This window comes from Hetaerina americana, unplaced genomic scaffold (assembly GCF_022747635.1).
Source record: "Hetaerina americana unplaced genomic scaffold, ioHetAmer1.1.p SCAF_28, whole genome shotgun sequence".
Lineage (NCBI taxonomy): Eukaryota > Metazoa > Arthropoda > Insecta > Odonata > Calopterygidae > Hetaerina > Hetaerina americana.
The window spans coordinates 4,873,523-4,899,420 of NW_027286852.1; the positions used below are offsets into that span (position 1 = coordinate 4,873,523).

General features: G+C 38.4%; 1 protein-coding gene across 2 annotated transcripts; it reads left to right on the plus strand.

The window, feature by feature from the left end:
* On the plus strand, positions 1-25,590 carry LOC139689862 (EF-hand domain-containing protein 1-like). Of its 2 annotated transcripts, XM_071586960.1 has the most exons (11): positions 1-189; positions 464-600; positions 702-915; positions 2,477-2,632; positions 4,260-4,426; positions 10,346-10,530; positions 14,008-14,113; positions 15,423-15,537; positions 15,957-16,073; positions 19,496-19,718; positions 24,866-25,590. In XM_071586960.1, exons 1-11 carry the CDS (start codon positions 142-144, stop codon positions 25,102-25,104), a joined length of 1,707 nt encoding a protein of 568 aa, XP_071443061.1. In that variant the 5' UTR covers positions 1-141; the 3' UTR covers positions 25,105-25,590. The 2 variants fall into 2 exon arrangements, with proteins under 2 accessions (XP_071443061.1, XP_071443062.1); XM_071586961.1 differs by lacking the exon at positions 1-189 and having other exon boundaries at positions 557-595.
* The last annotated feature ends 308 nt before the right edge of the window (positions 25,591-25,898 follow it).

A 25,898-nucleotide genomic window follows, 5' to 3' on the forward strand; every position in this document is an offset into this window, starting at 1 on the left:
GTAATATCGATATTGCAAACAGAGAACGACGTGTGCCGTGTGTATAAACAAAATTACCTTAGCAACGCATCTGATTCATGCCAGTCCCGGTGAAAAACATAAATATATGGAAAATCTCTAATTATATTGTGAAGTTCAACCATGTCGGGTCTGCCGTTACTGCCGGAATATTCTTTTCCCAACCTTTCAGTGAGTGTTATGCATCAGCTTAGGAAACTGATCAATTTTCTTTGGTTTTGTCGAAATTTACCTTGTAAGAGAAGTTTAAATTTAAATACGGTCCTTTTAGAGATAATTTTTAATTTTAAAATTAATGAGAATCAAGTATTTAGGAAATTGTTTGTTTTGCGCATTAGTGATTGATTTATACAGATTAAGAGATGCGTAGACCGAATTAAATGCTTCAAGTAGAGATGTAATTAATTGTATGAATACTTTTCCAAAAATTTCTTAATCATTTCAGGTAAATAAATTCCATTTATCTCATACCACCAACTTTAAGCATGGCTATCCTATAGTATCTTCTGTTTCCCATGGAATAGGAAAACAACCAATTGACAGTGATTCTGTGGAATTTTTAAACCTTGCTAATCCAGTAAGGTTGTATTGTATTTTACACATTTAATTTACATGCATGGTTGTTTGCAAAATCAAAAGTTCTTAAAATTCTAACCATAATTCTGCTCATTGCATTTTTGCAGGTTTGACCCAGAGATGACATATGGGAAGAAAAAGGAAACCCCTCCTCAATTTTTACCACAATTTTATCACTATGCTAATAAAACCCTTACATTTAGTGCTTTTTTCAAGCAAACAGTATTTGAATCACCATTGGAGCACTACAGAGTACGTCAGGTTAAAATTCACTACTTTTTGGAGGATGATACCATTACCATAATAGAACCTGAAGTTAAGGTAAGTAATGTTTTGCATTAAGTTACATATACGAACATTTAAAAGGAATTATTATTTGCTTTCTTTTACTATCACAAAACAACAGTCAGCCCTAATCTTGGTGATGATAGGTGACAATAAATCTTCCCAAACTAAGCCCGATAGTGTGTGAAAACCATTCTCTCAGGAGAGGGAAACTAATTCCTTTCCATGCGCCACCTTTTAGTTTCTCATGAAATTCTATTGCTTTTACATATGGTACTTAAAATTTAATAATTTTTTGTATTCCATATTTTGCATTGGGTGCTAATATTGGGAGCAATTACTAATAAAAAAGAGTGACAGGAAGGGAATGATGATTAAGAAACATCGCTGCTGTAAATGAACTAAAATAGTGAATATATGGTATGTGCTGCATATATATGCTGAAATGAACTCACAGAAATGTTTTTATGTTGGTATTTTCAACCATTTTGCCATCTGAAAAGCCAAGTTTCCTCTTCTGTGCATGTCTGATAATTTCCACAAAACATCTTCTAATAATTTCAATAAATATCGTAAAAATTTCTGACAACCTTGTGAAAAAGATATTTGTTCCTTGTCTTTGAGTCAGAGTTATCCAGAAAGTTTATCATAATGGAAAGGAAATGGCAATGTGCTGTACCTAATTACTACTGATAGATTACCACCACATGACAAAGTCAGTTTTTTGACCGATTGCATGTTTGTGATGAAGTATAAGAAAAAAGATTTCCACAATTATGTAGGTCAGTAAATGTATTCATACTAAATTTTTACCTCTCCTCATATGTCTGATTTAAAAAATTATTAGTGTACTTTTTCTGAGTATGAGCCACTGAGAATGATTACATGATTACCATTTAGTACATAAACATTTAGAGTTTTCCATCTCAAGATGTGATTTGTTCATCATTTAGAAAAGTCCATGAAAATGAATGGGTTGATGGAGTAGCAGAAGGACAGTGGAAATCACATGCCCTATTTTCATCCTGCAGAATGCTTGGTGTCTATGAAAACTTCACGGCCTAGCTAATTATTTCATATTTAGTTGAAATGTCTTGATACAAATTGAATAAAAAGTTCTGAAGCATATATACACACAAAATTGCCTTATTGACGACAAAATATACCTATGCCCATACTAATGCCTAAATAAGTGGATGTGTTTGACATCATATAGTGATTTTTGCTCTCAGTCAATTCGTGTTCAAAAATCAGAATAGGAGAATAGATATTTTCTTTGCCTATCCACAGTTATGCTTCATGTATTCATTTCCAATTTACTGATGAGTGATAAAAGTGAACTGAAGGAGGCAAAGAATTTGCATGTTTGACAGGATGAAGGAGGTTGATTTATTGTAGTGTAGGCTCTGTCTTGTTAGATAAGTATTGTGGTGGTTTATGGCATGTCTATCATAAGCCTACCTTAATTGGTAGACTACTGTAGTAGGTAAATAAAAGGGTTGCGAATTACTTCTGGGAGAGATATTCATGCATCATCATTTTGTACATATTCACAGTCTCATATTGGTGTGGAATTTATGTGTCCTTCTCTTTCCAGAATAGTGGCTTTAAGCAAGGGAGACTTGTGCGTAGAAGCAAAATCATAAAGAATGATTCTGGAGAATGTTATACATGGAAAGATTTTAACATTGGCATTGATATACCCATCTATGGAATAGTCTATCACACAGTCAACTGCGATGCATTTACTAAGGTAAAATTCCTTATATTTGCATGAAATTTAATATACATATTTGGAACCTTGCTTTACAAGCACTATGCCTGGTGTGCAACTTGCACAATGAGTACACAATATTTTTAAAAATTACTTTCTTCACCAGTGACTTTTTACATAACGAGTGATGGCAAGAGGGGGATTCTTGGAATAATTGTCTGCCTGCTGCTTCAATTTGTGTTTAGCACTTGTTCCACTAGCATCTTAGTGACACTAGTAACTTGTCTTCTGACATTTTTAATTTTTTGTGCATAGTTTAATAACCCCGGGAAAAATGACTCCAAAGAAAAAGCCTCAAAAAGACAGTCTGAAGAGAGTAAAAATGTAAAGTGTAAGTGTAAAAATGAAAAGTATAATCAATGTGATGGGAAAAAAGGTGTGAGGGCAGCTGATATATCATCCACATGCAATTAGTCCACATAAATGATTTGCGCTATCCTTAAGAACGGACAAAAACAAGGAGATAGATATTTCAAAAGGATTGACAAGAATATCTGCGTAATATTTTTGTATCCTCAGCAATGCTGATAGGTTGCTTCTTGTTTAGATAAACTAATGGTAATTGCATTGCAACACTATAAACCATAGTATGATTTGTGAGAAAGCAAAAGTGATTTTTGCCGACCTCATTAAAAAGCCAGGACCTTCAACAAGTATTGAAGAAATATTTGAGGAAAGCCGTGGGTGGTTTGAGGGATTTCAATAAAGAACCTATATCTAGAGCATTGTGAGGTCTGGTGAAGCGGTAATATCCTGCGCAGAGGCAACAGAGAACTTCATGAGTGACTTTGAGAAGGTTGTAGTATCTGAGGGTTACCTGCCACAACAGGTTTTTAATTGTGACAAGATGGGTCTCCTCTGAAAAAAGATGACTTGAACCTACATCACAGCAGGGGAGAATGTATTCCCAAGCCATAAGCCAATGAATGGCCGTTTCAGGCTGCTATTTGGTGCCAATGTGAGTGCAATTTGAAAAATTAAATCCCTACTTGTTCACCATTCAGAAACTCCCCTAGTCTTCCAGGAGTGTGAGGTCCTAAAGAGCAGGCTGAATGTGATGGGGAGGTAATTGGAAACCATAGGATCCCAGACTGAGAAGTATCACCTTAATATTGCAGCGACTATGGACACTACAAATTTATTTAATGATAGTGCTACAACACATTTTCGCAAAATTTTGAAGCATCGGCAAAAGCAAATATCTCTAGACAGCTTTCAAGTAAAAAAGGGTTAGGAATACTTCATAAATAATAAACTTTTATTTTCTTGTTTTATAAAATTGAAATTTGCATTCTGGGTTGGTGCATTCTGAGGTAGAAGAAAGAAGTAGAGGAGCATGATAGGAAACAATGTTTATATAATTTTCTTTGGCTAAATATTGTACATGCACAATTTATTATTTTTTTAATGGAGGACATAATGTATTTTACATAAATTTATAAGGGCAAAATTATTTTGCTTAGCAAGTGTGTCACTTTACCAAAGATTCCAGAATAAATTATGCTCATTGTGCGAGGTTCCACTGAAAAACCTTTGTACCTGTCCACTGACAGTTACTGAAACCATTTATTAATAAATAAAGGGATAAATTTCTATTTTACCCTAGGAATTTCTCCTAAGCCAAGGAGTGTTGATGGGAGAGTTTGAAGCTATGCCTTCAGACCCTTATATTGAAAAAAGGAACTGCATCGACAGACAACAACTTCCTTCACCAGCCGCTACTAACGATGATAAACTCAGAAGATTCTTAGAATATGATGGTAAAGTTCTTAGGTAAGGAAATAGTTTTCCATTGTGCTTGCAAAGGTATTTGTTGTTTCTGTGGGTTCTTGGTGCACACGCATTTGGTGCCAGTGGCATGCAGTAGGAGTAGTTTTCTCTCAAAGAGGCTTACTGTTCCCAAAACCATTCTTCATTATCTTCAATTTCCTCCCTTAATAGTCATTTTATTTTTCATTTGACATTTACAGTAATACTAATAATAGTATATAATATGGAGACATAATTTTCGAAAACAGCAAAATCCTTTTACAGCATAGAGCACAAAACCAATGAGCACATATGGATATTTATTTAAGAGCATTGTCAGGTCATTGATGAATAAATTAAGTGTAATGGCCACAGTTGGGATCCAGGGGGAATGCCTGATGACAGATAAAACACATTTACCTGCAAATTAGTAGATTTTCACTATGAGGTCTCTGTTAGTCAAATGACTTTCAATCCAGTCTAATAAAAGGATCACTGATTCGTAATGTGGTTAACACTCTTGAAAGAAGCTGATGGCTATCCAAAACCCTGTGAAAGCAGGCATATGGGTGCATATGACAACTGTTTTTAAACGTTTTCCATGCCATCTATAAAATAATTTTGAACTATCCCAATATTTTCTGAGAGCTGATTTTCCTTTAGTGTCACCAGGGGTCATAATACTATATAATTCTATTAAAATTGGATTTAGTTTATGGCAACTAATGATTCTCTTGAGAGTTTTCTAATTTTGCATTAGTTGTCGGCACATTGCTTGGGAGTGCAAAGAAAACATGCTCTCAGCTTAGGTAAGCAAACTGGAAGTGCATTATTTTATTATATTGTTTTTTGTTTTACATGGTTTACTGATACAAGCAGTGGTAGCTGTTGAGCATGCCAACGTTTAAATGAACATTTAATTTTCAATATTCAATAGATTTTAACATTTTTGCAATAATTAAAAGCTTGGCAATTGGATGATAATTAGTTGCATTATTTCTATTGCCCTCTTTCTTTAATGCGGACAATGTGTGTGTGAATATTGTCCCCATAAAAAAATAGTTAATAGAAATAATTTAACTAATTGTTATCAAATTATATTCACACTCACACATTCAAACACGAAAAACCAAAAATGGCGAACAAACATTCATTCACATGGAAATAGATATGAGGGAAAGGGATATTTATTTATTTATTTAACGACTTTATTGGGCAAGGTTGAGACCTATAGTCCCTTCTTCCACCTGACACTTACATTACAGACATTACATTGAAGACAATCACATACAACCAAACCCTAGATGGAGGAAAATCCACCTAGGTGGGAATCGAACCCGTGGCCTCTGAGTTGGTAGGCGAGGACATTACCCCACCGTCACCGCAGCCGGCAAAGGATATGAAGACATATAAAAGAGCCACACACATTCATATATCCATGCAGAGCACCAGAATCCCTGTCATGATCTCCAGGAAATAAATAGATAAAGAACGTACTACGGCCGAGTGCATGGAAAGAATGTAAAACCGAAAGCCGTACACTTAAGGGCACTTATAGGTGGAATATAGAAGGGGGTGGGAAAGTTATTGTTTGGCGGGAAGCCAGATGCCAGTGACCCGTCACTCAAACAAATGAAAATTAAAATAAATAGTTCAAACAATTACTCCCTTGATCAGGTATTTGCACACCAAATTGACCTTCACAAGTCGCAACCACACACACACGCAGGGTTTACGGGGCGGGAAGCCCGACGCCAGTGACCCGTCACTCAAACAAATGAAAAAATAAAATAAAAAATTATATAACACTTACTCCCTCGCTCAGGTATTTGCAAACAAATTGACCTTCGCAAGTCACAAACATACACACACACAGGGTTTACGGGGTTGGAAACCCGGCGCCAGTGACCCGTCACTCAAACTCGGAAGACACAAAAGTACAGTGCTGGAGGGGAAAGTGCCGAAAAACCTGACACCAGGTGTTTCGCCTGCTAAGCAGGCCTCTTCAGAGAAGAATGATTAGTCAGAGCCAAAATATGTAAGTAACAGTTAAGTAGGGGAGGGGGGGGATGGTAACGGACGGGGGAAGGTTATGGGGGGGGGGAAGCACGGGTGGGTGGGCGAGGGGCCAACAGGAGAAGGTACAATTCTTGGGAAATTTGAAGGTCGAAGGGGGGGGGGATGGTCGTTTGACCGTTGGGGAAGGGACGGTCATGATTCCGGAAGGGAGATTGAAAACAAGGATGACGATATTGGGCCTTTGTCACTGTTCATGAGTTTTTCTTTTGTTTTGTTAATGTACAGACTTTCGTAATGGTCGAGTAGGTGATTAGGCACATGTTTCAATAGCTGTAGGTCTTCAATTGTGATGTTGTGTGAGTTTTCATGTATGTGTTGGGCGACGGATGATTTGTTGAAATTTCCCAGTCTGTAACATGCTGGAAATATTTTATTCTCCTAAGACCACTACATATTGGTATATGATTTTTCAATTAGAATAATCACATGCATATGAGACACCAAAAAAAAGGACAATTCATCAAATGGAAGGGAAAAATTCTTTAAGCGTATAATAAAATTTATGGTGGAAAAACAGAAGAAAACAAGGTTTAAGGATTTCATGATCACACCAAGTGATCTTTTGACTTACGTGGAATTTTTTGCCAGGTTTCCCTCCGAGATTCCTGACAGCGTGATACTTTTCCTCAGGGGTTACAATTTGCTTGCATATGAGTGGGGGGCAAGTTTTTACCACTCTCTTTCATTACTGATATTTCATAATAAATGAAAAGGGCTGCTATCGTTAGTGATACAGGTTGTTTACTGCATAAAAGCTCCTCATAGTTGAGGCTCTCAGTATTAAACTTTACCACCCAAAGGTTAGAGTCCACAGTTAGAGTTTTTTAGATGAACGTCGCGAATTTACAGAAAGACATAATCATTGAAAGATTTATAGCTGTTTTAAAATAAACCACTCAGCCAATCAATCAACATTTAGTGCTTTGCATTTTTATGGAGTTACATGGTGGTAGGCATGTTACTTTTGAGATAATGGTGCAATAATATTAACTGAATGAAAATGCATGACAATACACCGTTTCATGGTTAATAATGTTAAATTCCTTCTCGCAAAACATCTTAACCAATGTCTCACCAAATTTCTCTGATATCTTACCAAATCGCTGCCCAACCAATGTCCAAAATTGAAATCTCATGCAATGGAAGAGTGTTTTCTGAAAAATACTATGCTTAGTAAATGCTCCGGGCCCGATCAAACGCCAGCTCATATATTTAAAATACTAGCATCAGAAGTTGCAGCGTATCTAGAAATCATATTTAAAAAATTGGTAGTAGATCGCAAGTTTCCCAGTAATTGGAATACGGCAAATGTAGCACCTATATTTACCAACAGAGACAAGGAGAAGCCGAGCATATAAAAACCTATTTCCATCACATCCATGAGATGCAGAGTCATGGAGCGGGTAGTCCCTCGTTCGATAGTGGGATGCCTCGATAGTCATGAGTCCTCTGCACTTGCACAGCTTGCACTTTTTGTTCATGATACTCTTATTTTGGAAGAGAGCTACGTTCCCGTGGACATGTTATTCTAGATTTCAAGAAAGCTTTTGACAAAGCATCTCATAATAAACTACTCACAAAGCTGGAAGCATATGGCACAGAAAAATACATCCTGGGTTGGATTAAAGACTTTTTGAATGGTCGAGTACTCACAAAGAGTAGTCATAGATGGAGTCGGTGGAATGAATTAAAGGGAAGTGTTATCCTTTGCTGATCAGGTCTCATTTAGAATATGCTGCTAGTACATAAAGTATATATGGATTCCCGATGGAGTTGGATTGATTGCTGCATTGGATCTTGTGCAGGGTAGAGGAGCTACATTTGTAAAACGTTGTTATGGTAAATGGGATAGTGTATCCAAAATATTAGAGGAGCTATGCTGGGAATCACTCTCGGAGAGAAGGTTAAATTATAGATTAAACCTCTTGCATAAATTGGAGGGACGTCTCTTTAGCAGTGATGTTGAAAATGGATTATAACCCATATTGTACTATGGTAGGACAGATAGTGTTAATAAAATTGGATAGATTAAGTGTAGAACGGAGAGATTTAAGATGTCAATTTTTCCACGAACAATAGGGGAACAGAGTTCGACTGCGGTAGGGTCCTATTCGAGTAAAAATCAGTGTGGTGTTTATTCACCCCCTGCCACACACCCTAGTGTGGTTCGTAGGGTACTAAAACAAATAATAATTATTATTAAGAGTATTTTTTAAATTATTTTATTAAATACTAATTAGATCTTCAGTCTCATTATCTAAAAATTATGTTTGGAACTGCAGTAGCAAGATTTACTCTGCTTCAATATTTTTTGTATTTTGTTTTAGAATTAACCTCGTTGACTGAGCAGTGAAAGAGCAAGGATGTGGAACACCACATTCTGTTTATTGGTGCCAAAGCAATTTATTCAGAAGGCAGTTATGTAAATTGAAAATAGAAAAGTGTTATACTCGATGGTAACAGACTTGACTACGTGAAAATTCATTTTCAAATGAAAGAAGAACGCAACGTACTTTCCACAAAACTTTTTTATGTAGTACACCTAGTGTGAATGCAAGGGCGTCATCCTCAGATAAGATCCCGAGGACGACCCATATGCATTGAAATTAGGTGCCCCAAATTAAAAGGTTTTGTGGAAAATATGTAGTATTCTTCTTTCATTTGATAGCAAAGTAATCTTGATTGTGACGAGAGACTTTTAAGGGAAGAAAAAAACAAATGGGTGAATTAATATTTCTTTGCAAAGGCCATCTAGTAAATATTATTGTTATTATATGATCAGTACTCATTTGAATGGGTGCATTTATTTATTATGTGCATTTATGAGTTGTATTAGCATAGATATATTGATGTGTGAGAGTAATTGCTAATAAAATGCAGCTAATACCAAGAATTTGAATGGCTTTTTACTGTTTAATCATTGAAATGCATGAGCTGCTCCCAACAGTGCACTAGAGCTCTTTTAATAACAATTAGAATCATTATCTTTGTTACCTTCTATGGTCAATGATTTGACATGAAGCAGGTGATAAGTTAGCATCACAGGAAAGACTATTTTTTCCAATAATACGTTATTATCAGGTGAGACACACTCTTCTCATCAGTTATTTTTATAAATTGTTGTTTCTTGAACCATAACCTCACCCTCTACCTCATTGTGTTTTGAAAACTATGCATGAAAAGATGAAGGAGTCCTTCAAAATATTTATTAGTTGATGTCAAAACACAAGAAAGGATGCCATGCCTACAATTGTCAAAATATGGAACACATAAAATGAGTGATGTTTTGGACTAGAATTTGTGTTTTGAATTGTGCCCGGCAACCTAATGGTTTTTGACTGGTCTCCTTCAAATAAGAATAAATGCATGAAACGATAGACCTTGCACAAAGAAGAAATGAAAGCTCTCATCATATTCATGATGATTCTGAAGTTCAGCATTTGAAGTTGTGCAAAATGCAATATTTCATAAGAAAGTGCTGCGGTAATAATTTAATTTATATTAATTAATTGAGGACTATTGAAAAGAGGATGAGGTTCAGTTATTAAATGCAAACAAAAAAATGAACTCTAGAAATAATTTCCCTTTGTTAATTGAGGACATACATTCTACCAACAATAATTTTGCCTCTTGAGGATCCCAGGTAATTTCATTATGTCAGTTCCTCTAATTACGACTTTGAGATCCTTCACTATTGAAATATTTCTTGAGATCAAAAGAGTATTGTAGTTTGAAGTATGTGTATACATTTGTGAAGTGCGACATATTTATGCATATTATATTAATCATATAAGGTAAGTTTAAGTCCAAGCTATTCATCTTTTATTGTTGGTTTCATATTACATGGTTATTATTCAAATGCAGGTTCAATGTTGTGTGGGACTCGAGAGACCAGGAGTTTGGGGAGCTGAGGTCATACGTGCTCCATTACTACCTTGCCGATGACACCATCGAGGTGAGGGAAGTGAGGAAGTTGAATGATGGCCGGGACCCCTTTCCAATGCTCTTGCGAAGACAGAAACTGCCCAAAAACTGGAAGGATCGCCCAGGTTTGTGGCCAAAACTCTTGCCTTAGGTCCTGGGTGGGGTTTCCCTTAACCAGCAACGGGAGTTTCCTCTGGAGGGTTAATTTGGGCAAGCAGTTGGCGTGACAGTAGAAGCTGGTTCAAATTAAATGCAAGAACATAGCTTAAGGAAGTCACTTGTTTGAGGCTGTTCTCAATGGAATTTTTTCATGATGAAAGGAAAAGAAAACAGTGATTGGGTGGTAGGAGGCAACTGATGGTTCAATGAGTATTCATTGGTACTTGACTCTTCCTTTTACTTTCATTTTAACTTAAGATGGTTGTAAATGTAGTGTTTAGCATATGAACATAATCAGGAATAGTCGCATTGTGTAATGAAAGTGGTGTAGACCTGGGAAGGACAAAGGGAAGCAGTGCCCTTCTAAGCAGTTACCTTTTAAGTTTGAAGTAGCAGTAGTAGTATTTAGGGGAGGCGACCGACAGCTGTGGTCATTTTTGCCATTAAAAATGGATGGGGAAGGAGAAAGGGTGGAGAGAAACCAGGCATTGGCATTAGCCTACTCTTAACAAAAGGTGCCAAGGGGTCACACAGTTAAATGTCCCATCAGATGGACGGCATACTAAATTGAAGTGCTCTCCACAAATCACCTCAAGTAGGGAACTGGATACCCCCGAATAATATGTCATCTCCAGGATTCGAACCCAGGCCCTATGGGTGGTTAGTCACCGCACCATAGCAATCCCCTTTTTAAGTATGGCCTGATGTATATTGCCTAAAACATTAATTTCAAGTATGGTTGCATGTTTTGGTCTAAAATGTCCCATTGACCAAGCTGCCGAATTTTTATTTTCTGGAATAAATGAATGCTATGGCAGGTACTCCCAATACAGGCTGGCTTCATTTCTTTTGAATATTTGATCTGGAATCAGATTTTAATCTTCAGTTCATTCTTGAAATGCAGCTGAAATGTAATTGGTAGATTCTGAATTGGCACTTGGTCTTTCCCCCATGACTCCAAGCCCAACCACCCCTGGCTTGAGTGTTACATTCACATGTGCACGTTTATTCCCCAATAATGAAAGGAGAGGAGAGGTAATTGAGCTGAACTTATTGCAATCTTAAGAAGTATTTCAGTTGAACCATTGATTTTATGTTTGTATTATCAAAAGCATTTATGGGGGCTCTGGGATATCAAGCATTCTAAAATTAGCTGAGATTTTTGTGTGGTCTGACTCTGTGAAGTGTTGCTTGACTTTTGTAGAGATCCTTGGGGTATTTTTTTAGGTAATCCACCAATTAAGGTAGGTTTTTGGGTGGACACAACTACCAATTAAATATCTTGCCTCTCTTATCGAAAACAAAGCCCAACATCATACTCTACAACAAGCCCCTCTTCATCTCAGTGTGCTTCCCTCCTCCCTTCATCCTGTCCAACATCCCTATTCTATTCCTGCACCTTCCTTGTCTTCCTAACATTCCCCCCTCCATCACAGTCATCCCACTGCCGATCAATATGACCTTCATCCATTTTTTCTGCCTCCTTATGATTTCTCCCAACAATCGCCTCTTCTCCCCCAATATACATAGAGCTTCTTCATTTTATTGCCTTTCTGCCCACTTAACTTTCACCATCTTTCTCCACGCCCACATTTCAAAAGCCTTCTATCAATCATGATCATGTTTCCATACCGTGCATACCTCGCTCCATATTAATGTTTTGACAAACTTTTTCTTAACATTCTTACTCAACATCCCCGTCATCAACTCCCTCCTTGCAAAAGCCTCTTCCCCTTGTGCAATTCTTCTCTTTACGTCCCTACGACTTTGACCATTTTGGTCAAAAACATTTCTGAGATACATAAACTGTTCCCCCTGCTTCAGTTTCTGCCTCATAATTTCACGTTAAGATTGTCCTTTTTCTTATTGAAAAACCACAAAACCTTTGTTTTACTAATATTGATTCTCATCCCATATCTATCGCACTGAATTTCCAATTCACTTAGCAATGCTTGCAACCCCTTGGCTGACTGACAAATTAGAGCTTGGTTATCAGCAAACCTAACTGGTTTTACGAATTTCCCTTCAACTTAGATTCCTAACTCCAGTTCTTCCCAATGCTCTTTAATCATTTCCTCCATATACGTTGAACAGTACCTGTGATAATGTACAACCCTGCCTTACACCTCTTCCTAACACTGCCCATCTGGACTCCCCGTTCCCCACCGGCACCTGAGCAGTCTGGGACATGTACAGGTTGCGGATTAGCCTCCTTTCCCTACAATCTATTCCTATTTTCTTCAATACACTTATTATTTTTTCACAAAACACTCTATTGAAAGCCTTTTAGGAATCTACAAAACAGGCAAATATGTCTTGATTGTATTCTACCTTATATTCCTTTCGATTAGTGATCTCATTACTGCAATGGCATTGCATGTGCCTCTCCCCTTTGCACACCCAAACTAATAATCCCCAAAGGAATCATTTGCCCTGCTCTCCATACTATTGTTGATGATTCTGAGAGCCACTTAAGCTGCCTGTGAATCAAACTAATTGTTCCAGAAGTCCTCACATGATGGAATGGAAGCCCTTTACCATTTTTGGAATTGGGCCTTGGAGCATTAAGACCATGGATAAATAATCCTGTCAAGTCATTCATAAAATTAAGCTCTTATTAGTAAATCTAACAGTTTCAGGCTTAACTTGGTGGAATTCTTTCATGGTGAGGTGAAAGAAAGAGAAAAAACAACTTTGCACTTCCACACACTTTTTTAATATAACACGACCATGGTTTCGATGCTGCGCATCATCTTCAGGTACAACATAACAAAATTATTCAACTTATATAGCCAGGAGCCAGCCCCTTTGTACCGTCTGCATCCATTAGTTCCCCCTCACTTTCCCTTTCCCTTCACCCACCAATGATTGCTACCACCCCTCTCCCTGACTTCCCCTACCTGGCTACCCCTTTGTACCGTCTGCATCCATTAGTTCCCCCTCACTTTCCCTTTCCCTTCACCCACCAATGATTGCTACCACCCCTCTCCCTGACTTCCCCTACCTGGCTCCTGGCTATATAAGTTGAATAATTTTGTTATGTTGTACCTGAAGATGATGCGCAGCATCGAAACCATGGTCGTGTTATATTAAAAAAGTGTGTGGAAGTGCAAAGTTGTTTTTTCTCTTTCTTTCACCTCACTCTTATTAGTAGATTTTGGTATATTTGAGAGGATAATAAACTGTGTTTACCCATCTGCTATTTTATTGCTTTGAGTATATTTAATTTTCATAAGCTTCCCTCAATCAGATTCAATATCTTGACTAGGAGAGACGTACATTGATGTTTCATTTCCAGTCCTGGTATTACATATTCATTCATTGGGAGACCACTTTCTTAGAATTTTATTGTAGCCTCTCAAACATATTTGCAATGTGTTAATCCTTAATAAGCATTATGCAATTAAAGATTTAACTCCTAATTAAGCTTTTTCATTCCCCAGTCAGCTTTCCATCCTTGACAATGGAAGTAACAGAAGCAGAGGTAACTGAATATTACTCACCCAAAGACTTCTTAGTGGGAAACACCATATTTGTTCTTGGAAGAAGGTAATCCTTTATATAAATAATATTTATGAATAATATGGATGTACGACCTTGAATCTAATCTATAATTTGTCTATTATTTAAAATAATATCTGATTATTATCTTCTCCATTTTCATCCGTAATGTTTTCTTACATACATGGGTCGTTCTGTAATTCCTTAGAAAATCCAAGAGGTGGTGCTCTTGGCATTGGAAATGTTTTGCTTTTAGTAGGCCTCATCTCTCACTGGACTGCTGTGAAATTTTCAGCTATTTGCATCAGGTGGTTTCATTTTCAAAGTCGACTGAAGAAACAAATTTAGTGTATTTAGAAAAGTGGAACAAAAATGTTTTGTGCAGTTGCAGGGTAAACACTTCTATTCACAAGGCTTATGACCAAAAGAGATGAAAGCCGAGTTGAATGAAGTTCGTGGCATATCTGCACCTGTGCTTGCCTCTGTTTACGATTGGGTGAATCAGTTTAAATGTGGCAGTGCAAGCATAACTGATAAACATTGTTCTGGATATCCAGGAGAAGTGACTTCCTATGAAATGAATGATAAAATCCACGACATGCTTTTGAGTTGTCATTGAATCAATGTTTGTGAAATAGTCGAGGCCTCAGGCATATCACAAGGTAGGACAATGTTTTTAATTTTGCACCAAAAATTAGGAGTGAAACAATTCTTGGCAAGATGGGTGCCACGTTTGTTCTCAGTGGAGAATAAAGCAATTGTCTCGTCACTTCAGAGGCTGTTTTGGGCCGTTTCCATTGCAATTCAGATGAGTTTCTGCATCGATACATAGTAATGGTGACACATGGGTACGCCGCTAAACTCCAGAGGCAAAAGAACAGTCAAAACAGTGAGATTTTAAAGACTATCTGGCTCCAAAGAAGATGCTGAAATCGGTTGACAAGGAAGTGGTTTTTTTATGAGGTTTTACTAATTGAACTAGCCGTTGTTAAAATAAAGGAGAGTTTACCTTCTAAATAATGTCAGCAGTTTTAAAATGTAATTTTCAGTTTCGTTATGATTCAACATACGGTGTGGTGGCTTAAAGCTCAACCACTTAATTTGTGAATAAGTAACTTAGGTTTGTGCAATCACAATGTACATTTATTACAATATACAGCACATTTTGACAAAGCATGTTATCTCCAGGTTACATACAAACATGTGTTTGGGTAGTCAACTATGCACAAGGAACTAGGCTAAATGTATTAACAAATTGAAATTACCGGGGATGAAATATTTGGGATTGAAAATAACTTTCTAGAAGCATAAATTCTATTAGTGAGGAAATTTGACAATTATTTCTTTCGTTGTACAGATTCCTGATTTATGACTGTGATCCCTTTACCCGGAAATACTTCCAAGATGTTTTGTGCATGACACAAGGGGATGCTATTTCACTTGAACAGAAGGCAATGTCAATGCCAAAGAGGGTAAGTACATCCCTTTTTGCCTCCTCATGTGGCATTGACTTCATGTGGGAAAGGGACCCTCAGACCTGTGCAGAGCAAAATTGATAAAATCAAACAGTCTATTGTAGGAATTAGGATGTAATGATTTTTCAGAGTGTAATTACTCTTACCCTTTTAAGAATGAGTATTTCAGCTAATGTTTGAGAGGTCATAGAATATTTTAACCACAAATAAAGTTATTAAAACAGATGAATTATGAAAAAACTTATTCAATCCTAAGAGTGCATATTATATGGATTCCAGAAGCTCTCTCTTTTGTTAACGAAGCATTCAAGTGAAAAACTCAACGTTGATGGAATTCATTCAAATTCCCAAACCACAGTGAATCCCTTTGGCGTCTTGATGTGACTGAGGAGTAATGTCATCTCCCTCCCTTGCAGGAGATCCCACCACACATTGGAATCGGTGCACCGGAGGACTCTCTGCAGTCGTGCTTCAATTTACAGCCACAGAGGCCCAAGGCTGACTTCATCAAATACTTGGTCAATGCTGGCAAGGTAAGGTTCTCTGCATGGTATTACCTCTTAAGTTGTTTTTCACTTGATTGGGAACAAAGCTAGAAAGGGATTGGTTATATTGGAGATGAATTTTATCAGTGCCCTAGAAAGCACAGTAACTATGTAAACGTTTGGTATAATATAGTTATGCTTTGCACTTGTTACATTTATTTTCCTATGATTGGTTTTTTCACTCATCAGTTTCATTTCTATAGTTTTCTCAGCACATCATTGGTTTTAATGTGTATTTAATTGTAAATCTAGCATCCAGTGGGGAATTTGTATATTCCCTTAAAACTATTGCACGCACTTAGAGCAGTAAAACATCTGCCCAGCATTCCAGCACTTCTGACCTTACAGTACCCCCTACTTTGATCATTCTTCATCTCCTTTACTTTCAAACAATGCATTCAAGTAAAATGATTCAGGTCCTCTGACATGTGGATGGCAATATTTACAGTTTGTGCATGTAATTCAATTAGATAAAAGCTGATGGCATATGATGGATCTCAGGTTTTCCCGGCGTATGGTATTCAAGAAGTTCTCTCGGGTTTCCCACCGGGTCAGGTTGCAGTACACCTACAACTAGCTATCGAAACGTCGGTGTACTGCAACCTGACCCGGTGGGAAACCCGAGAGAACTTCTTGAACTGATGGTATATGTTTTCCGTGTAGGTGTGAATGGTTTACCTCCTAATTTTAAGTTGAGCTGCCTTGGGGTGTTGGCCGGCAGCGAATCCACAGTCTTCGTCACCGTGTGAGTTTCAATTAAAGCACTCTCGGTCATTTCTGAGTTATCAGGGATTTCATCGGGGAGAAGAGATAAGGGCAGGGGCAGTGTGTGAGAAAGTAGCTGGAATGGCAATGACTGGATGGGCACAATTGGGGATAATTGCAATCATCGTATTCACTCATCAATGAAAATACGGAAAAAGAAAGGTGTCACCTGGTTTTCAAATATTGAAATTCATTTTTGAATAACACTTTTTTTACAAATCATCGCAGTTCCATTTATGTTGAGATATTTAGGGAAGAGCATTGCTCAAAAACAATGCAGATTCTGCCGTGATATATCATTCAAACTATGAGCGATTACATATGCCAAAGAGCATGGAATTGTCAGCAGAGATGAATTCTGGATTACCACCAACTGAAAAGATGATGGGAACTTGGAGAAGGCGGGAAGAGAAACCACAAAAAGCTGTGCATGGTAAAGATCACCTGGGACGTGGAATATCAAAATGGTCGGGACTAGAAGAAGGACTAAAAACTTGAAAATTAAGGAGAAACGGAACATTTGAATGCCATCAAAAGATTTTGAAGCAACATTTTCAGTGGGGATGAAGAGGATTTGCCAGATTTGTGAATGAGTCAAAACTTCATGGAATGCTTTGAAATGTGTGAGTGGGTCATATAAGAAATGTGGAATTATTAGCACGCCTGATGATGCAGAGGATGATTTGTTGCACGGAGACTCAGTTTCCGAAGAGGCTACAAGGGATTCTTCACTCTGGAGGTGCCTTTCTTTGTTTTGATATTGACAATGAAAAGGCGGCACCTAGCGACAATGTTCACTTGCTATAATTTTTATATGCATAGATAAAAGCGGTGAAATTAGAGCAGTAAATCATTTTGGAAATTTATCCAAAATGTAGAAATTTTAAAAATAATTTTCATTATGATTGTGGTTAATGCCAGTGCATCAAAAAATTCCAGCAAATATAATACTTAAGACTTTGTTTTTTAAGCTTTTCTCTACAATTTGATTCATTAATCAATAATTGCTGAAGCTGCATTACTTTGATATAGTCATGTCAATTCACTTAAGTTCTGGTATAATGGGTACACCTTATGTGCATGAGGGAAAGTCGTTTTATTATGAGGTGATGTGGTTGATAGTTTATTTTGATGGCCTTTGTCACATTGTTTGGTGTAGATGAAATTCCTGCTCGTGCTTTGTGGATCCTCTGCATCTCCTATGCTTTTCCTTCACTTAGAAAGCTGCATTGGATGGGTTAAATTTTATCAAATGCATAATTTCCCATTCCAGTCCCATCAAATAGACGTTGTGTTGATAGGGATTTATCAGCATGGTGCACATTCTGTGAAGAGGGAAAGTATTTATGCTTAATTTGATTTGCTTATCGTTTGCTGCTATGATTTCAGCAGTTTTAGAAGGACATCATAATATGAGTTTTGGAGACCTCAGGCAGCAGGGGTTACTACGAGGGCTGTCAGGAAAGAAAATTATATTTTGGCCCAGCGGGGCAAGGGGTAAGACTAGAGCCGCCATCTGAAGAAATCCGCCACCTTACATTTTAACCAATTGTTTACACCAGCATGCAATTCTTCGTTACCGTCAAAGCACAGTGTTACAAGCTATGTTTAGCTAGAGATCGGTTATAGTGAATCCGTGATTTTCACAAATTTTTTCTTTGGTTTTCACCATCTATTCATCTGTCACGAGGCTTGGCTGACCACTGCGGTCCTCTTCGTGAGCATTGCTCCGGCCGTAATTATTTTTTATCTCAAATCGCTTTCTTTCATAAAAATCACATTGGTAACCAAATCATGTTGAAGCACTCGTTAGTTTTTAGATTGTTTGGTGCTCATTTGTACTCCAGTCACACTTGAGGGGGCACCATCATAAGTTCCTTTCTCCCTCCCTTTCTCTATGCACCGCACAGCATTTGCCATTCACTCATTTTGTGGTCTATGCTCGCATGATTTCCGGTTGATTCTCTTTCAGATTGTCTTGATCCTTTCCAAGAAAGCCAATTCAGTTTTGATGTCATCAAATTATGATATTCTTGGGACAATAATAATTTATAACACAAGTAATAGTTTATGTAGAAATATTTAAGAAAAATTAAAACAACATTACAAGGGTTACCTCAATATTGAGACCTCAATTTATTTTAGAAATAGGAAAATATATATGTATATGTACGTATACTCTTACCTGGTCATTGCCCCTAAAGGCCTTCTGCTTAAAAGCTATTTCAACTTAACTTAGTTTAGTAAACTGTTGGTAGTCTCTGAGTGCCAGTCTGGATTGTGGGGTGGGTTATGGTGTGCCATCCAAAGTACTACAGCAGAACAATGGTTTGACGGACGTTGTGCTGGTAAGCTTTGGCATAGAGGAGGCCGATGTCAGCATCACTCCTCTCTGGTTCTGAATTACCGATCTGAACAGCTCAAGTGGCTCACGATACCCGTTTGTAGCATTTATTGTGTTCCTGGGAGCCATGATATCCAGTTTCAAATAATCCCAAAACACATTTACGTAATTTTGCCAGTAGACTGTGTTTAAATTGAAAACTGAAATTGACGAGCTTATTCGCTGAAAGGCAATGCTTAAGCGTGTGAATCCTGGGAGGGTTTTGCGAGTCATTTGCACAATGTTTCTTCTTGACCACCAGATACTCCGATACACGGCCAAATTGGACTGGGTGCACCCAGAAGATCAGGACAGAAGTTTCATTATTTCGTACAGCCTGGCCGATGGGAAAGTTCAGATCCAAGAATTGGCCAATCACAACACTGGACTCAAGGGGGGGAGGTTCCTGAAGGCAATGCTACTGCCAAAGCACAACACCAATCCCAACCACCCTGAATATTACACTCCTGCAGACTTTGGCATTGGTGAGTAACTTCCATGTTTGCTTTCCATATCTCTTAAAACTCGACATCTTTATTCCCCCTCTGCCATTGGTCATAATGAACCCATTCTTCAGAATAAGATGCAGCTACATACTAGTTCATCTGTTGCAAAATTGTTTTTGGTGATTGTGTTCATTGTGATAAACTCGTTAAAAAGTAACCAGGAGGCATAAAAATTGAACTCATCCTTTATTGTCCAAAAATCCACGGAGGCAAAATATGAGCCCATGCCTCCGGATTACTTGGACAGCATCTTTTGATCCTTGTGGCGCCTTATACTGCATAGATGATGTATTCATTGGTGAAAAGTGTCACATTGGTCTTGGATTTTGAAATGATATCATTGATAAAAAGATCAAGAGGAGACCTATTACTCAGTGGCCCAATTCCCTGATGGACATTAGAAATTGATTGCACACAACAGGAAATAAAGCCAGCTCTACGACCCTTGGTTTGTAATTGGTAGATTTTTGAGTGTAAGCTTTTTTCATTCCATAGCCTTACAGCCATGGCCTATGGTCTTGTTTTATTCCGCCTTTAAAAATTGGCGTCTCACAGTCCTGAGGAACTTCGTCTTTGGAAATCTCCTTCCCGAAATGCTATATTGCTGGAAGGGTGCAAGTGATTTGGGTGGAATAAAATTTCAAATTCACTCGACCCATGTCTCCTCCACACCCAGCCGCCAGTCCCGGGTTCGATTCCCGGGCAAGGCACTCTGGGCACCTGCAGCTCCACCCGAGCTAAAGTGATTTTTCGGGTACCAGGTCTTCCTGGGAAACCATAACCGGCACAGGGAAAGGAACTGGCCCCCCTACCCTGATGTGTGAATTTTCACACGCTGTAAAGGGCTTAGTACTGGGTGATCTCTACCATCACCTACTAAACCGACCTTCGGGTTGATTACTGTGTTTATGGTTTATATATATTGTATATATATAATGTATAACACTTAGCACTAGTGGACACAGACAAAAACACACAGAAACACACAAAAAAGAGACTCACTATTTTTCGAATTTTCGGTGGTCGTGGCCACCTTTATCAAGGAAGAGAGGGACAGAGAGACAGGTTCTGTCCGTGTGCGGGAGGCATCTGGTGTGGACTTACGGTTGTCCATATGCAGCATTGTCCCGCGGACTGACTGCGGTGCTTACGTTTGGAGTCGTATTGAGTCTCTAAACAGAAGGCTGTGGAAATTCTGTCGAGACATGGGGGCCGAGTTTGTGGACTTAAGACCGGTGGTCGGGTCTTGTCGCGCTCCCTTGAACCGCTCTGGGGTCCACTACACCCCTGAGGCGTCGGTTCGGGTGGCTCATAGGATCTTCGAGCACTATAGATATTTTTTAGGCAAATGAGTAGGTTAGATAGTGGGATAAATTTAAATTTAAAGATAAATTTCCCTGATAACGATATTATAAGGTGTAGGTCAATTAGTGGGTCTCACAATACTAGGTTGCCCAAAGAGATTTCTCGAAGTACGTACAGTGCTAATGAAACAAAAGAAAGAATTACTTATCATAATATAGACCGATCGTGTATGAAGACACTTAAAAGACTTCTAAATAGCATCATCAGAAAGCAGACAGCAAGGAACACAAACAAGGTTCTAGTCAAAGGAATAATTTCCGTAGTAGTAGCTAACTGCCGAAGTTTAAAAAATAAGATACCGGAATTTCACCACCTCATTCACAGCACAGAATCAGATATAATTATAGGAACTGAAAGTTGGTTAACAGATGATATCGCAGACAGCGAAATATTTCCCAAGTCCTTCACAGTGTATAGAAACGACAGACAGCATAGAGCAGGAGGAGGATTGTATATCGCGGTTAAAAACTCTAGCGTCAGTAGAGCTGAGTTATTTTCCTGATAACTGTATAGAGTGTGTCTGGTGCTCAGTAAAAATACCCAGTGCGAAAAGAATATATGTCAGTGCATATTATAGACCACGCCATTACTAAGTTAACTCAAAACTAGATCTAGAAAGCCAGATAAAAAGCTTTACATCCCACAACAATGAGCATAGACATCAGTGGCAATTTTAATGTTCCCACAGTAGATTGGGATTCGTATCGCTTTATAAATGGAGTTTACCTCAAGGATTTATGCGAGTCCCTCTTATTGACGTTCACCTCAAAATCCCTACTTCAATTAGTCACTTCACCAACCAGAGGAAAGAACATTCTTGATCTATTAGCTACTAATATACCCGAAAGGGTCTTAAATGTAGGAGTTATTGATGGAATCAGTGATCATAGGGCTGTAAACGCTAAATTTTCCCTAAGCGTAGAAAAAGTTAACAAACCTAAGAGAAAAATTTATTTATTCAACAAAGCTGACTACGATGGCGTAAGTTAAGCTGTTCCTTTCTTAGATTTGACAAATTAAGCAAAACCAGGAGTGTCGGGGATACCTTGAATAATTTTCTTGAGATAACACACTCAGCAATACAGAGATTCATACCTAGTAAATATATAAGAGAGAATAGGAACCCCGTTGGAACAACTCTGAAGTTCGGAAATCACTAAGACGGCAAAGGGCGTGCCATGCAAGAATGAAAAACGCGGTTAAAGATTCCTTCCCTGATAAAATCAACGAAACCTTACAGAATTACAAGGCATCTGGGTCCACTGCCAAGAAGGCCTTCCGGAAGGCGCTAGCGGAATTCAAAAGGAAAAAATTAGGTGAACATTTAAACGATAACCCAAAGATGTTTTGGTCCTACGTCAGGGATGTGCAGGGAAAAAAGTCCACCGTAAACTCATTGAACAACGAAAAAGGGGATAAAGTAACGAGTAGTTTAGATAAAGCCAGCATATTAAACTCATTCTTCCACAGTGTTTCTTCCAAGCGGCTGGAAGGTAGCTTCTGTGACACCCATATTTAAAAATGGAGACCGGAAGGACTCCAGTAATTATAGGCCAATATCGCTCACCTCCATCTCCTGTAACATTCTAGAACACATCATTGTTAGTTCCATAATGAGGTACCTCGATAGCCAAGATTAATTGATTAATAATTAGCGCGGATTCCGTAAAGTTAAATCCTGCGAAACTTAACTCGCACTATTTGTTCATGATATATAGTAATGCATTCCGGTGAAATTAATATTCCAGTTGATGCGATATTCCTAGATTTTAAAAAAGCTTTTGATTAAGTCCCTCATTGCAAGTTACTCGCGAAGTTGGAAACTTATGGAATACAGGGGAGTATTATATGCTGGATTAGACAATTTTTAAAAAATCGCGTCTTAACAGTCGTCCTGGACGGTGTGTCATCCGATACTGTCAAGGTCACGTCGGGTGCACCACAGGGAAGTGTCATAGGCCCCCTCTTGTTTCTTATTTACATAAATTACCTCAGTACTGTGGTTAATAGCAGGCTCCGTCTTTTTGCTGACGATGCGGTGATTTATGGGGACATTCGAAGCCGCGAAGACAGAGTTACGTTAGCTAACGACCTAAATGCAATCCAGACTTGGTGCGATACATGGCAATTGGAATTAAATTTGAAAAATTCGTTGTAATATGGGAAAAGAGTATTACCCCCCCCCCATTTAGTTACAAAGTGAAACAAACAGAAATCGCGAGGGTAGATTCCTTTAAATACTTGGGTGTAACAATTACTCACGATCTGTCCTGGGGAAAGCACATGCGGGAAATATGCGGTCGTGCTAATAAAAAATTGGGATTTGTAAAAAGAGTGCTGGGTAAATACGACGAAGAAGTGAAGGAACGATATTTTCTTGCCCTAGTCAGGCCCCACCTAGAGTATGCTGCCAGTATATGGGATTCTCAAGAGATAAATTTGATTTTGGAATTAGATCAAGTTCAGCGGAGGGGGCTAGATTTGTTAAAAATTGTTTGACCAACGCAGTGGTGTAACTACTTTGGAATAGAATTTAAGCTGGGATTCCCTTAAACAGCGGCGTTTACAATATAGATTGAACTTATTAAAATATTTAAAGATGGGTCCTTCTCCGATGACATCAAGAGCATAATAATACGAGCTCCACTGTATTACGGGCGGAGGGATCACGAATTAGAGAGATTGACTGCAAGACCGACAGGTTTAAATGGTCATTTTTTCCAAGAACGATAAGAGACCAGAATTCTTGTAATCAAAATCCCGCAGAGGTCGGTTCGACACAATAAGTATTAACCTACAAGGTAGCGACTGATGTAGACGTGATGCTGATTGGGGCGTCTATGCCATTTCCCTTCTTGAACTTTCGCTAACAATTTGCTTCATTGCTCTCTCCTCTGGGTAAGTATACACTGCTCTGAGTTTCTTTTCTTCTACAACCCATAATTAAATACCCTCTAATCTTCAACAATGATGCCAATGAAAATATGAGCCTAAGGTGGTGGGATAAGTCTTTGGATGTATATGGAAAAGGAAAGGCATTCACCATCTCTATTCAGCTTATACATTGAGATGTGATTAAGAGAGGGCAGAGGGGAAGTAACACAAGCAAAGGTTGATCAAGTTATACTCTTTGAGTAGGTGTTGGAATCAGGAATGTATGCCTTAATAAATCGTGGAATGTCTGCTGGCAAATTAAATGTTTAGCACGTCTCGGATTCTGAATAATGATAGTCATCACCTGGGGGTCTGGTGTCCTCTTTCGATATTTTATTTCTTTCATCTTTGCTAGTGAGGTGTAAACCAAAGGGAAAGCCTCTCTTTGGGACACTCCCTATCTGTAACTTGAAAAGGGTTGCTCAGACATCTAAACATGCCTTTACGACGTGCCCTTCTTTGCCTCTCCCTGTCCCATTTGATTTTAAAAAACCTCCGTATTTCAGTTGCTATGGAATTGTTGTCTCTCTCCCGCCCCTCTGGGGGTGCCCTACACCCTAAAAGTCAACAATGAATCCACTCCTTTAAACCATCTCTCTGAACACTAAGAAATTTTTATTATATTTTATTACATTAAGCTATTTATATAACTCTGGCAGGTTATCATTGTATGGTTTCTGCTAGAAATGTTTTCTCGCCACACTTATTTAAGCCGAATGCCTCCTGGCAATTTTGCTTGTTCCATATGACTTGATGTGCCATTAGTGGTAAATCCATCCCTGGGCCCTGTGCACTCACATTGATATTCCCTCTGTTTCCCAAACAAGGGTCGGTAGTGGTTGCCTATGGACACCACTTCATAATCACAGGAGCGGACCTGTTTGTCTACCGCTACATGGAGGAGAATCCCGACAAATTTCGTCCCGAGGTGGTTGAGGGAGTACGGACCCACCTTATTGAGACGCAGGTGCTCAAGGAGGGCGGCGACGGTGGGGCAGGGGGCGACCGCTGTGCCCTGGGTGACGCTGCTGGTGAGGAAGCTCTCCTCGAGGGTGATGCACCCTAATCACCTGGGCGCACGTGTGCGCTGCGCATTTGGTGCCGTTGTCAGAAGTAACCTGATGTGTAACACCTTTCTCATGGGAATACTCAAATTTGATATTGCAACTGCAGCATATGTTTGCATTTCTATCACTTCTTTTGAAATAGTGTTTTACAAAATGTAGAAATCACCTTGACAATTTAGGTCGGATCAGAATATTGACTTATCTCAAAGTCAAAATAATTTCGTACAGGATATTGAAGATGCTGGAAACCTATGGCACTGATGAAAGTAGTTTCCCTCAAGCACTCAAACTCTTGTCCTCTCTTGTCCAGTTGTGATGAAAATAGTCTCATAAGGTGACCACAAATCTTTATGTGGGGAACACTCAGGTCCAATATGTAACCAAACGTTTTATTATGAAATTTTTTATAAGTCTTACTGAATATGCTAAGCATTTTCCTCTGTATTTCAGTCACGTGCATAATAAAGTCTTTCTTCTTATAATAATTTTCCACTTGTTTGTTTTGTTAATTTAATAATTGCCAAGGAACAAATTATTGTTTGTTCCTTGGCAGCAAATCAGTGTAAATAGTTTTCCGGGTACAGGCAGCTAATGTGATCAACGCTATGGATGCATATTTCCTTCTCTCTTCAATTCATTGATTTTTATTCCAATCTTTCAAAATGGTACCACCATTCTACAGTATTCTTTCATCCACATAGTGTTTCTCTCAATAATAATATCACCATTTCATTTCCATTTCGTATATGTGTACAACAAACAGTGCTTAACTCTAAATAAGAATGAAAACTGT

Excerpts from the sequence above, each read along its gene's own strand:
- LOC139689862 (XM_071586960.1), top strand. The coding sequence starts at position 142 with ATGTCGGGTCTGCCGTTACTGCCGGAATATTCTTTTCCCAACCTTTCA. Across the intron at positions 2,633-4,259 it reads ACTGCGATGCATTTACTAAG|GAATTTCTCCTAAGCCAAGG; the intron begins GTAAAATTCCTT and ends ATTTTACCCTAG. Across the intron at positions 4,427-10,345 it reads TATGATGGTAAAGTTCTTAG|GTTCAATGTTGTGTGGGACT; the intron begins GTAAGGAAATAG and ends ATTCAAATGCAG.